This window comes from Amblyomma americanum, chromosome 5 (assembly GCF_052857255.1).
Source record: "Amblyomma americanum isolate KBUSLIRL-KWMA chromosome 5, ASM5285725v1, whole genome shotgun sequence".
Taxonomy (NCBI): domain Eukaryota; kingdom Metazoa; phylum Arthropoda; class Arachnida; order Ixodida; family Ixodidae; genus Amblyomma; species Amblyomma americanum.
This window is the reverse complement of record NC_135501.1, coordinates 137,214,343-137,228,373: the sequence shown is the minus strand read 5'-3', so window position 1 is coordinate 137,228,373 and position 14,031 is coordinate 137,214,343. Positions and strand designations below refer to the sequence as shown.

Sequence of the window (14,031 nt, the reverse complement as noted above, 5' to 3'; positions counted from 1 at the left end):
TTCATTGCGGAGTGCTACGCAGTATGGATGACCATAGAAAAAATACTAAGTGAGAACCTCAAAAATGCTGTTATCTACACAGACTCCTTAAGTGTACTTAGAGCTCTCCATTCTAAAAATGCAAGCTCCCCTCTGCTCGGTGACATCATACACAACATAGTAACTGCCACAGCTCAAGGACAAAATATAAAACTGTGCTGGGTCCTGAGTCATGTGGGAATAGAAGGCAATGAGAGAGCAGATGTATGTGCTGGTAAAGCTCGTGGCAAGGAAATAATGAAAGTAAATATGCCATTTAATGATTGCATGAAATTAGTAGCAAGCAAACTAAGAAAAAAATGGCAGTCGGCTTGGAACAATGAGGTCAAAAATTAACTACACTTGGTAAAACCAGTTTTAGGTGAATTTAAGTCGTGTGTGCACCAAGAACGTTACAAGGAAGTGATGTTATGCCGTCTCCGAATAGGCCACACGCACCTTACGCACAACTTCCTACTAACAAAACAAGACAAACCTGTTTGCCAACAATGTGGAGATGAACTTACGGTTAACCATATTTTATTCTCTTGTGTGGAACTGGAAAAAATAAGAAAAATGTATTTTACTGAATTTTATAATAAATGCATTCTCTTTCATCCCGCACTGCTTTTAGGAGACGATGCAATTGTTAATATATCATGTGTTTTTAGCTTTCTTAATGACACGGGATTTCTCAAGAGACTCTAAATTTTTACCCACTGGTTTGTTTTAATTTTAGTGCACCTCAGCCAATTTCTCAGGCCTGAGAAGAAAGCTGAGGCTTTTATTTTGATTGGTTGGGAGCCTCGATGTCCTTCCGCAGCCAAGGAAGGCTACTGAGGTTACCCGGCCCTCTTTAAAGCTTTTACTTGTAGCCATTTATAAAATTTGTGTATGTGTTCACTGGGTAATATAAATGTTTGAGGGCCGCTAGAGCAAGGATTATTCTTGCATTTCTATAATATTCAACAAAAGAATTTTCCTATACCTTGTTCTTGGCGCATGATGGCCTCAGTTGCCTATGTGCCATAAAACACAACACAACGCATTGATTACGAGCTGACTGGCTAGCGGGAGAACAGATAATTTTTTCCCGCGAAAATGTATCCTGCAAACTTTTGTCCATGACTGTACATGTTGCAGGCCTATGCCATGTGTGAACTGGTGTTACTGTTAAACATAGTTTCAAAAAGTTATAATATAAAAAGATAACGGAAGTGTGTGAGTTCCTTTAAAATATCATGCAATGCGTTATCTTTACATGTAATCAATGACGATACAATATTGACATCTTTCCAGCTTTGTTCTTTTGAGGTTTAACTGTATCATGTAAAATGTGTTTTCTGGCGTGGTACACTATCTGGTTTGTTGCTGCAGGCCAGCATCTTTGCAGATTGTGCATGGGCAGTCTCTTGAAGTTGTACGCCCAATTCATCACTTTTCATCGTCATTATCACCACATCACAGCCTAGCATGCTCTCTTGTCATTGTGCATAAAGCTAGCTATCTTGCCCTAGCCTTTCTCTCCCAATGACTTTAGTGGTACCTGCTACTATGACAACGTTGTCCCCCTCCTTTTTTCTTTCTCATAAAACGTGGGTAAAGATATCGCTTTATTTTGTGTGCAATGATAATGCATTTGCATTTAGTTGTAGTTGCATGACTGTATGTTGTTGGTTGTGGTGTGGTGTGTTGGTCCTTGCTTCTGGCTGCTGGCAACTTGTTTCACATCCTTGGGTCTTTGGCAGGCGCTGTTTTCAAAATCGTAGCTGGTACACGTGGTTTTACCTTGATTCAAAATCTTCATGGGAAGCATATTCTTGGCGCGGCGTGTTTCTTCAATAGCAGCTCTTTTAGTGCGTACAGTGGCTTTATAGGGTAGTAGGAGTGGAAAGGCACAGGTCTGGCATCTTGCAGTGTCTAGACCCTTTCAAGAAAACCATGCAAAAGTTAGACCTGAAATCAGCTTATCGTGGGCAGTATTTATGGGCAGAAACTGTATTTGGCTGAGCACTAGCTTTTAAACAACTTTGTTTTCATCGGAACTCATGCTGAACAGTGTTTTGTAATAAACCAGAAGCAGTCCGGCAGTTATACAAATTAGATTTGACGAAATATGATTTACGTTCAGGTTGTGAACGTAAACGTTGCCATAAGATGTTGAGACACAACGGAAACCAGAAAAATCATTCATTACATAGTGCGATGCATGAACTGGCTCCAGGAAGGAACCAACAGAAAACAGGCAAGAAACTGAAAACAAGACTTGTGGGCAGACGTCTGCTGACATTCCATACTGAGTTTGCGCAGTTTCATCGTCGGAATCAAAATCAGGTAGTGCAGTTTCATTGCCGATCCTCTTGTGCTTCGTGCATTCAAAATGTGTGCTGCAGATGCAGAATTGTGCGCTGTGAGATTTTTTTCGAGTGCGTCTCACCTCCTTGGCTGATGCCATGCTGTGAGGACACTACTCTGCAACCTCAACTTCACGGGCATTTCGAAAACTGCCACCTTGTGGAAATATACATACCGTTCATAAAACGAAAGTATAGTGTCTGACCAGCCCATCAGATGGCATCCTCAGTAGCACTGAAATTGTGCTTCAAATCCATCAATTCTTGATGATTGATTCATAATGATGAGGTAATGAAAGTTACAAGCTAGTAGTATGCCGGTGCAACGGGGGTATGATTCCAACCCTGTGTTCGGTGCATGGTACCCTCAGCTGCTTATGTGCCATAAAACCCAGCAAACCAGTCATGCTGAGGAGCATAAACTTTCAGTAAGCCATAACAAATAACTGTGGTAGGAAAAACAGCTCAGAAAGTAATGGGAGCTAAGACTTGGCCACATGGCTGGATCTAATGACAGTACCCAAGTTCCACTGCGGAACATTGCCTTGTCTAGTTCTATGTAATTTTCTGCTTTGAATTAGTCTAAATTCCTCGTTTAATTCGTCATTCTTCACTAATATAGACATTTTGGTTCCCGAGCGAGAAGGTCCATAAAGCAGGTTGTTCGTAATGAGGAATCGTAAGCAAAAAGATGTTCACAATAAGCTATCTGATTAAGGCCTGATTCTTTGTAATGTGGAGTCCAGTTCATGGAGATTAGATAAAACCTTCGGAGCTCAAAGTGCACTATCCTGGTTATCATTATCTTTAAAAAAATGCAGTGCATTTAAAAGCACCTAATGGTCTATGAGATGTGTGAGGGCTACTCGTGTTAGGGTGATGGGTCTCCTACTTTTGAAAAACTATTCGCATCCGACAAACCTGCATACATAGCGAAGTCCATGTGCAAACTGTTGCGTTTTTTTAAGGACTAGAAGCTCAGGCAGCTGTCTCTGCCAGTGAGGCAACAGTCGCCGATTCTTTTCTTTTTTTTTTTTCACCTTTGATGCCTTTGCCTCTCCCTGCCTCCTTGAGTTTTGTGCATTTGCATGTCTCCTGGCGCACACTGCCTATTAGCCTGCCTTTGCACGTAGATGCATGTGGTGATGGTTGCGTTCAGAACTGATCTAAGGTGTGTACCACCCTGGTGCATGTGTCTTTCTCTGCAGGCTGACAAGAGGGCACACCACAACGCACTGGAACGGCGGCGAAGGGACCACATCAAGTTCAGCTTCACTAGTCTACGCAATGCCGTGCCATCTCTACAAGGCGAGAAGGCAAGTTTGGGGCACATGTAGGGAAGGTGGGGGACGATGGTACAATAGAATCTCACTGATATGAATCTCATGGGATTTCAAAGGTGTATCACTTACAGTTCGTGGCATCAAAAAAAAAAAAATCACATGCTGACGTGTAGAAATACATTCACGTAAACCTGTTTATGGCTTACGGGATTTATTTATGGCTGCTGACCAGTGCTCGGTGCTCGCCATGCATACTGCACTACTGGTGATTGCGGCATTGGCAATGTGAGGGTGGTGCTGTTCGTGGTTGCGTTCGAGGCTCCCGCGTCCGGATCATTTATGGGGTCATGGGAGAGTTAGGAATACCCAGAAATTTGGCTCATTGTACGCAGTGGACTCCAACCAGGGAGTTTCACGAAATAATATTGCACCAAATGAGCGGTGGTGGTATTGCTGAGATTCTATGGTACATTCCTGTAGCATGTGCACGCATGATGAGATTATGTCCCTCCAAAAGAGGTTGTGAAGAGTGCCCCTCTTGCATCTGGAATGCAGACACCTTGCACTGGGCTGGACTACTGTGGCAACAATTGGAAGATGGACATGTGGGCTTATTTTGAGGGGGTGTAGCTTGTGTTTGTTAAATGAACAGAAATGCAGCATGAAGCAAGGACATAGTTACAAACTGAACCTTTATTTTGAGGCTGGGAAAACATGGGATTTGGAAGTGCAAAGAAAGAAGTGATGGGAATAGAAAGGTTGGTGAGACCAAACTGAAGTTAGCCTGTATCAATAGGCTACGGCATCTGAATGACGGAGAGACCACTCTCACTGAAAACGGAGCTTTTACAGGCCAAAAAAGACAAAGAAGTGAAAAAATTATGAGGTGCACTTGAGTCTTCTTAGGTGCGGAAATGCGAAAGCTGTGTGCTGTCTGCCATCTGTTGGGCCAGCATTGTACATTGCGAGGGGGGTTTCAGTGCGTGCCGTATGATGGTCCTACGACTGCACGCCAAGCATGGAGGAAATTTACTGGAAACAGGGGAAATTTGCTACTCACTTGACTGCGACATCTCGGAACTACCGTATTTACTCGAATGCAACGCGAGTTTTTCCCGGGATTTTTTCCCCTTGAAGTCTACCCTTGCATTGTAATCGAATACCGCACTTCAATTGGCCTAAAGCAGTGCCGCGGTGCAGCCATTTCAAAGCAATCAGCTTGGTTTCAGTTTTCGCAGTTTTGCGATCTTATGCTGGCAACATGGGTACTACGGGAGCCAAATTCTCATTCATCGAAAGTCTAAAGTGTTGTTCTGTCATTTTTCTGTGTTCGTTGCGACCTCTCGCTAAACGTGTCGTGGCTCGCGGTGTATTGATTCAGTGCACATGATGGCAACGCGTCGTGCTCAATACGACGCTCGTTTGAAGAGAAAAGCGATCCTGTTAGCTAAAGAGGTCAAGAATTCTGCGGCAGCTCGAAGATTTGACCTCAACGAGTCAACCATCCGTGGATGGCGGCTGCAGCGGGAGCGGCTTTTTAAATGTGAGCCCGGCCGCAAAGGATTTCGTGGGCCTCGCCACGGCCATCACGTTGAGCTGGAGAAAAAAGTGGCGGACTTTATTTTCGAGCAGCGCAACCGTCTCATGGGGGTCAAGCGAGCTGATCCATTGGAAAGTTAGAGACGTTGTTTGGGAGACGGGAAGTTCAGAGCATCTCGTGGGTGGGCCCAAACGTTCATGAAGAGAAATGGTTTCTCTCTGCAGCGAACAACCATGATGCGGCAGAAGTTACCGAGAAACTTCGATAGCGAAAAGGAGGACTTCGTTTCTGGGCCTCCGAAAGCGAGGAAGATTAATAAACGTTTGGTCACGTTGTCTATTAAAGATACTTTGTATTGCGTCCTTAAGCCTCGTGTTACATTTGCTTTATTTTTCCCTGCTGGGCAGCATGGAAATTCACCCCTCGCGTTACATTTGCAGTTGTGTTGCATTCGAGTAAATACGGTAACATGCTCACAATTACTCATGTAGGCCTTGATACTTATCTCGAAGATATGCTTTTAAAAACAGGGCATTCACTAGCACGCCTTTATTCAGCTTCTAAAGTCGTGAAGTGTCGTGGCAGAGTGGCAGCATCCCTGTCTCACACGCCAGCGGCTCTGGTTCGATTCTCACTTAGAACCCTGTTTTCTTAACTCGTAAAAAAAGAGAATTAGTTCGATATATCGTGGAATTCGAAATACAGATTTAACGAATTTGACAACGTACAAACCGTACCTCATTAAAAAGCATTCTTTATTTGCTAAAGACGTGTACGGCAGGACTATTAGTGCGAGAAATAGTTGCTGATCTTCTGCTTTTTGACTTTGAAAGCATTATTGAGCATACACTTTTCAACGTTGCCAAGCGACTGAGGACAGCTGGGCCTACAGCCTTCTATGGATGCACAGTAGATGCGAACAAAGCTCAGCGCGTTTTAAGTGCATGGGAATACGGTGGCAGGTCGGAACTCATTGGATCCTCACAGTTACTGTTGCCGGCGACATATCTAGTCAGATCGGCAATGATGTCTCCGTCAGCGAGCTCTCCGGTTGTCGGAACATCGTCGTTGACGGAGGCGAAGTCTGTTGCTGCAGTCGCATCACAAATGGAACGCAGAAACTCTGAAAGCTGGCTGAACAAATCGTCCAGTTCCTCAAGTGTTTCACTGCTATCGAGGGGTTCATTGCAATTTTTAGGTAAGCTTTGAAGATAATGGCAGGTTCTGTCGCTTCACAGCCGCCATCTTTTACGGAACTGACGAGCTCAGCGCTCCCACAATGCAACAAAGCACACCGAATTATGCAATTGAGTGAGTGAGATAACACATGCAGGCGTACGTGGCTGTGAGTGAGAGTGTGTTGTTGAACCACTTTTGCTAGGGGTGGCCGGGTGGCTGCCTGAGGGACAAAAATTTTTGCGGGACGATAAAAAGAAAGTGTCTGAGGGAGGGAGAGCAGTGCCATGCGAGCGCTGTTCGGCTAAGCCACTTTATCGAGGGGGGTGGGGGGGGGGGGGGGGGGGGGGGGTGGCACAGCTCTCCCTGCTGTGCGGAAAAGCCAACTTCTGGGGCAGTTTTGCGCGGCTTGAAGTTTGATATATCGAGCGCGGCTGCCGTTGTTCGATATATTCGTATTTTTGCTATATATTTTCTTTTTAACAATACAATGTTCATAAATTGTTCAATATACGGGGTAATTCGATGTTAATGGGTTCGATATAGTCGGGTTTGACTATTTTAAATCACCATACAAGTGCTGACACATTTGCGGACAGCGTTTGTCTACAGCTTCCGTTCATGCCACTGCGGACAGCCTCTGTCTACAACTTCCGTCCATGCCAGCTTACTCATGAGCCAAGAAAGGCTTTCGCCTTAATTTAGGTATCACCATTGCGGACCGATTTCACAATTAAACTTTTTTCGTCTACACAAAATTTTTTGCGGTTCCCAGAGGCAATGCTACTCTGCCATTCACTTCAAAGCGGCGGCAACCTGTACTCGGTGTGGACATCTACAGCCCACATCTGCGAAATTCTTGATTCTCTGGGTCAGTATTTTCGCTATAATTCCGCTTCACAAGGCGCAAACGAGCTCATCTTTTTTTTTTTTGTTTTGTCAAAACAGATTTTTCATTGTTTGCTAGTTTGTATTACAAGGAGGATGTCTTTGCATCTAGAGCAGATTAACAGAATAATTTTTATTGCAGCATGCTGCTAAATGATCAAAGTATTCAATGTTGGGAACAGATTTCTCGACTTGTGGTTGGGCAAAACTTCTCGTCAACCAGTCTTTCCAACATTGAACTTCAACAGGTTGTAAGATAACAAATATTTGCTTAATCAAAAAAAGTACTCCTACATTGTGTTCCTTGTACAGTATACTATCTAATAATAGCTTTCTGATCTGTATTTTTTTCCTATTGTTATTGCAAACAAAGTAGTGAAAATGTCTAACATCTTGAAAACTAATTGACATATCAAAAAAGCGGCTACATATTTGAAATCGGCATTAAAAAAAAACTTATGGCTGCATTTTCATTGCATTTAGTTCAAAAATAAAGAAAAAAGTTCCAAGACCCCTGTCCCCCCTTACATACCCACAAAGAGCCAGAAAATAAATTTGTACTGAAAAGAATGTTTGGGTGGAGTTGTCTTTCGTGTCAGTATTTTTACTAGTGACTTGTTTTTCACAGAGACTGGAGAATGCCTACTAACTGCTGCACATGTCTAAATGTTCACTCTGAATTGATTTACATACCTGGAAGATTAACGTGAATTGGACTGCGCACTGATGCAAGCTTCACTTGTCTTGTAACTGATTTCATGAATTTCTTGCCAACGTTGATCTCCATACCCCGTATTTTTGTGTTGTTGAAAGCAGATGCTTCTTTTGAGCATCCTGTGTTTTGTGTCTTTTCCTTGTTCAGCCGCCACCATGGCCGAGTGGTTATGGCGCTTGGCTGCTGGCCCGAAAGACGCGGGTTCGATCCCGGCCGCGGCGGTCGAATTTCGATGGAGGCGAAATTCTAGAGGCCCATGTGCTGTGCGATGTCAGTGCACGTTAAAGAACCCCAGGTGGTAGAAATTTCCGGAGCTCTTCACTACGGCGTCTCTCATAGCCTGAGTCGCTTTGGGATGTTAAACCCCCATAAACCAAACCTTTTCTTTGTTGAATTGCCAATTACCCCGAACCAATAGACTAAGTTAAAATTCAGGGGGTGCACTCTGTTGACCTAAAGTGCGGTGAGGCGAAAGCCTTTATTGTGTTGTTGCTGCTTGTGTCGCTGATGTGTGGTGAAGATGCTGGTTAAAGACTACACAATTGTTCGCTTCATGACACTTTTGGTGACATTCATTTTAGTGCTCACGCTTGGTTGCTGGAGAGACAGGAGAGCGTTTAGGCGGCATCCTTCCAGATTGGTGTTCAGGAGGTGTCTGACAGGCATGCGCAGTAGGCTGAAGCGCAGATGCATTGTCTGCTGACTCCTTAGGATGTCATTAGTTTGATTGACAGCTGTGGTGTGACACTTTTCTGCGAACATCGCTGCTGGCAAGTTACGAGTCTATAGAGACGTTCGCCTTAAAAGTGAAGCCAGCTCAATCTGGCCCACGTTAAGTATAAAGTTTGCTTAATTCGCAGTGTTGTTTCTAGTCCTGCCAAACGCCTATGTAACGTCCTAGCGTTGACACCAATTAATTCGGACCAAAGTGGCGCCTTGTGAAGATATGACTTGCTCAGCAAGCGATCTTTAAAGTTTTCATGCTCGGGCCTGAAGAGCATATTGTATTGTTGTCTGTGCCCCTCTAACGTGTGTGCAATTTTAGGTGTGTCGATGATGGGCAGGCCCCCGTCGACAGGCCTAGGGATAGGGAGTCCGGCCAGATAGTTTCGTTTTCGGAGCTTTGCTGCCAGCCCATGTCAACAGTGGCTATCGGCCGTGCCTATCAGCCACCTGCACGCCGTTTAGAACGATGATTGCCTTGTCGCTTATGTTTATCATATTTAGTTGTTGCTGAAGGCGTTATGCCATTCCGGCACTAATGCGAGCTTCCCTCGCTTCTGTTCGCGTGAGATTTCCATTACTTCAGCACGCTAAGAACTCTGTGCACGTCATGTACCCTTTGCCGTTTGTGTGTGGAAGCCTCCTCATGTACGCCACATGCGAAGCAGTTGTAGCATTACCATTATGGAGCAGTTGTGCTTTGGACACTCGCAATAGTGTGCACAGATTAAAACATTTCACGGAATTCTCTGTCATGCAGTTTTCGTCTTCAAACGAGACTGCCACTGCCCAGGTTTTTACGAAATAAATTTTACTTTCACATGAACAGTTTGGGGCTGTTTGGGTGGGGGTGGTATTCGATAATTCGACATTCTTTTAATTTGGATATTTTTCTGCTTGAAATTCGAATTAACAAGATTTTACTGCATACAGTTTATGAAAAAAAAATTAGTACTGTTAAAATGAGTTCAGTGTGACCTTTCATAACTAGTGGTACAATGATGCTCACTGCTAGTTAGTGTGTGTGATGGCAGAGAAATGTGACATATTTTACCCACCACGTGTTGATATGCAACTGGCCCAAAATTGCTGAAGCATGCATTTTTTACTGTGCATGTTGTTGTGCAATAGTTTGAGGCTAGGCAATGTTGTGATTTTAGTGGATACGGCTCGTCCAAGTGCAGTGTGCTGACTTCAGTTTTGTTTGTGCCCATGTGTGCTGCTGATATGTTGGGCAGGAGGGTTAGCAAGTGCTGAATGCAGTGCATGCATATGCTCCTCAGGGATGTGGTTCTGTAGCTATTACTGGAACATTTTACTGGTCACTGTGAATGGCTGAAGTTTTGCTGTTCTCAGGTAGAAAAAAAAATCTGGAAAGTTTCTATCTGTGCATGTGGTTTGTGGGTGCTGTTTGTGTAGCTTTGTGACATACAGCTGGTGGTGGTGGTGAAAAACCTTTACTGCCAGTGCCCCTTGTCTGGCGCTGTTACAGCTGGTCCTACCAATCGATTTATAGTGCTACCCTAGCTTTTTACAGTCAGGTTATAAAGTTTTCAATAACTGCTTTTTAAGAATGGAATGCTTTGGTATGTTGCGGGAAGTTCCACTAGTATCTGCACTGGAGAAGTTATAATTGGAACTCTATGGGTATTCCTGAAAGATGCAGCAGTATAAATGATCCCAAATAGAAAAACCAAGTCTTTTGGGAGAGATGAACTCTGCTGCATCTAGTGTCATCACGTGTGCATTTCGTGATTGGCCCTGACCAGAGTGCGACTCTGACTCTGACCAGAGTGCGAACATGGTGAGAGTCTGAGCGCATCAAACGCGGACCAATCATGATCAAAATGTGGACAAGCGGCTTCTATCGTCATCTTCCAGAGAACCTGCAGTCATCTCCCCCGCCATCAGCTGCCTCAACTGCTGTGTTGCAAGGCTGTGTTCTCCAAAGACGTTTTTAATCTGAAAGCACAAAGTACTGGCACCACAGGTGTGCTACCGGCGTTTGGACATTAACGAGTGGTCGGAGAAGTGCGCGCACGTTGGTTGGTACATATATACATACTGGACTACGTCTCACCTGCGAGCGGCCTATGGAATCACCGGCAACTACAGTTTTCTTGCTTTGACAAATGGGCTCCCATGAATGGAGCAAAAAACTGAAATTCAGTGAAACTTGCACTCGTTTGCCTGCAATCCTTGGGCACGCAATTTGGGATATGCGTGATGTACTTTGTTGTGAACTCTCTCCCCCCACTTTTTTTTATGCAAGTAGAGCCAAGCTCGTCAGGTTTTAGAATCTTCGGTGCCCTTTGTCTTCATCTCAGTTTTGCTTGTTACGCAAGTCGGCAAGTTGTGACTGTTTTGAGACTATCTGTTGCCATTCAAAACAGCACACATGGTGTTCAGTAAAGTTGCTTGGTTTCAGTCTGCTGTTCCGTGTGACAGGGCACGTATCTCAACATGTAATTATGCCATTCTTTCATTTTTTTTTCTTCGGTGGTGTACAAAGAAGCAGCCATTATTTTCTTTTTGTAATTTAAGGAGTGCCGAACTGCATTGCTGTTTGTTGGGAGCATGAAGTTCAATGCATCGGTGGTCAAGCAAGTGATGTTTGTGAGGCAACCTTTGTATGATCATTCTCTGGCTTGTTTTTTCATGCAGTGGTAAATTTGCGGTGGGTTCTCATTTCAAGTCTCCTACGAAACATCCACTTGTCAAACACACCAGCCCTAGTTTCTGTGAGAGCATTAGAATGTGGGTGGTAGGGACCTTCGACTAGGGGGCGGCCGTTTTTGAGGACTTGCATGCATCAGGGTGGCAATGGTTCACATTTGTGTGCTGTCTGGTACGCTGTTGTGGTATCTGCAGTGTCGTGCGCTTGCGGTGTGTTAGCTTTATGGCTGAATTTTTCTTCTTGCAGCGTAAACACGGTGGGCCCAGCTTGAACATGTGCCTGTGGAACAGGGTACATCTTTGCGTGCTCTGCCACTGTAGCAATGAAAGAAAAGTGCTGAATGTCGTGCGGAAGGATGCAGCGCCATCTTTTGGACCAACAGGGCGGTCCTCCTTATTTTGAGTCCATGTTGTGCACCTTTGCCAACTTTACTTGCTGCTAGCATACGTTATGTTTGGCAGTAATAAAAAAAACTTCCACGGGTCAGTAAAAAAAATACGAGCATTTGGGGAGTAGTTTATTGAGTGGACTAGTGGCAGGGGCTCGTGCATCTTTACACACATAGAGTATGGCATCAGTCGTAAGGCAGGAAAGCTGGAACACGCACATCAAACGTTTTTAGCTGTGTACTTCCGGTGCGCTTTCTTGCTGTGCTAGGCTTTTTGTGCACAAATGCTTCCCTCCCACCCCCCCACTTACGTTGCGTGGTCTGCTTCGTGTACAGTATCACTAAACTGCTTCTGGAGGCAACACGCAAGTCCAGAGAGGTGGTAGTTAGCCTGAATGCTTGTCTCAGGATGGCACTTCTCGCGTATTCCCTACACTGTTGAGCAGAGGAGCTCTTGGTTCTGTCTATGCATGGCGAGGCTCATTGTTGCCGAACCATTGGGTGGTCATGCACCCAAATTGGCCACTGGAAGCCGAGGTGGGCGGGTTGTTTGCCTGACAATTCTGATGCTTGCATAGTGCAGTGAGGCATAGTCGTGCTTGAAACAGTGGCAGGGAAGCAGGGGCAAAGTTTTGGGTGCCAATACAGACATGCGCTTCATGTTCCTTGACCTCGCAACGTGGCCTCAGTGGCATAATTCTATATTGGCATTCAGTGCACGCCCCTCGTGGAACATTAGCATTGTGAGTTGCTACCTTCATGTTGCTGTTCCAGACGCATCAGCTGGTAGCCACACAAGCAGGTGCAGTTTGGGAAATGAGCCAGTCGGCTTCTCGAAAGTGCTAGAAGATGTGGCTGGAGCTGTCCAATTAATTGTCATAAGAGCTTTGAGGTTGCGGAAAACGCACAAGTCGGGTTCATGCTTGGAGTTGGGTTCAGCAAGTTTAGTAGAATTGAGAGAAGCAGTATTTTTGAAAGCACATTTTACCTTCTTTCGGTGCATGGACTGTGGTTGTAGTATTGGGTCTGCGGATCTCTCTTGAGCAGTAAATTTTCTAGAGCATTATTATATATTGCTTTCATCAGCGCTGGCACAACCTTGATGTGGTTGATCAGATTGCTTTGCTAGTTTCTGTTCTTGGGTTCTACGTACCTGGTAATGATAGCTATCAACTCAGTTGTTGCCTTGCTTCCGGTTTGCCTTCCACAAGAGATGTTTTTGTGCCGACGACACCAGGAGCAAATGGCTTAGTGGAAGCAAACTTATAGAGGCTGTCTGCTGTCAACAAACTCAAAGAATCCGTAAGAATGTTCTCTCTCCGCATCTTTGTGACAAGCTATCAAGCCTCGGCTTTACACAACAGTGCATGAAATTTATTTGCCTCATTTCGCTGTTTGCTCATCTCCAAGGATGTGGCCTTCGACGAGGGTTTTCGTCAAGTCGCCATGTTATGAAATGCCCTGCGACTCCACAAGGCATGATGGAGCTTAAGAAAGATGTCTGGGCGCTGTCAGGGTCCGTATGGTTCTGTTTATATGATACATTTTTTGTTAAAGCCTAAACAAGCTGCACGCGTGTGCTCTCGAGCTGCTAGACTACCCCCTTGCACTTGTGTCGTGTTGAAGTGACCGAAAAACGCCCATCTGTGATAGGTAGTAGTTTATATACGCTGGTGACGTCAGTGCCGCCATATTTGATGTCAGCCGGCTTTTTTTTTCCGTGAAACTCCTTTTTTTTTTGGACAACGGACGCCATATTTGCACAACCAAAAAATGCATCTTGCTGCGTTTGTAACGCACTGCAGACGGCGACTTCCATTCTCTTGACGTCTGTGCAGCGTCACAGTATACGACGCTTTTTGCGATGTGCAGCCGATGCTGGTGTCGCTTGAGAGGTTGCGAAGCGCTCCCCAGGGAGCAATATTGCCTATATAATATATCTATGTGCGACACATTTCAAGTATCTATAATCTCTGTATCGGTCAGTGTGCCTCTACGAATGGCTTAGAAGCAGTACTGGTGGTCTATTACTGCGCGGTGTACTTTTTCGAAGTTACTAACCCTTGTGCCGGGAGCATCTGTCTTCTCTATCCTCCCCACCCACCTCCTTTTTCTGTTTCTTCATTTTCACTGCGTTTTTCGCCGATCAGTTTATTTGTAAACTGTGTTGTTGATCCTCCTGTTTTCTCCCTCTTCACAGAAACTGAAAGTGCATTTGATAATGAGAGTAATAAAAACATTGAAAGCAATGCAGTGCAAGTTTGTTTAT

General features: G+C 44.7%; 2 protein-coding genes across 3 annotated transcripts in view; both read left to right on the top strand.

Annotated features, from left to right (window-relative positions):
- The window catches only part of LOC144132744 (uncharacterized), a 30,465-nt gene extending 16,454 nt beyond the window's left edge, over positions 1-14,011 (top strand). For both annotated transcript variants that reach the window (XM_077665373.1, XM_077665372.1), the window contains 2 exons: positions 3,581-3,688; positions 10,579-14,011. In XM_077665373.1, the coding sequence (XP_077521499.1) occupies positions 3,581-3,688; positions 10,579-10,713 (243 nt within the window). In that variant the 3' untranslated portion in view covers positions 10,714-14,011. The remainder of the gene's footprint in view (positions 1-3,580; positions 3,689-10,578) is intronic.
- The window catches only part of LOC144132741 (uncharacterized), a 646,537-nt gene that overhangs the window by 16,273 nt on the left and 616,233 nt on the right, over positions 1-14,031 (top strand). The window lies entirely within an intron of this gene.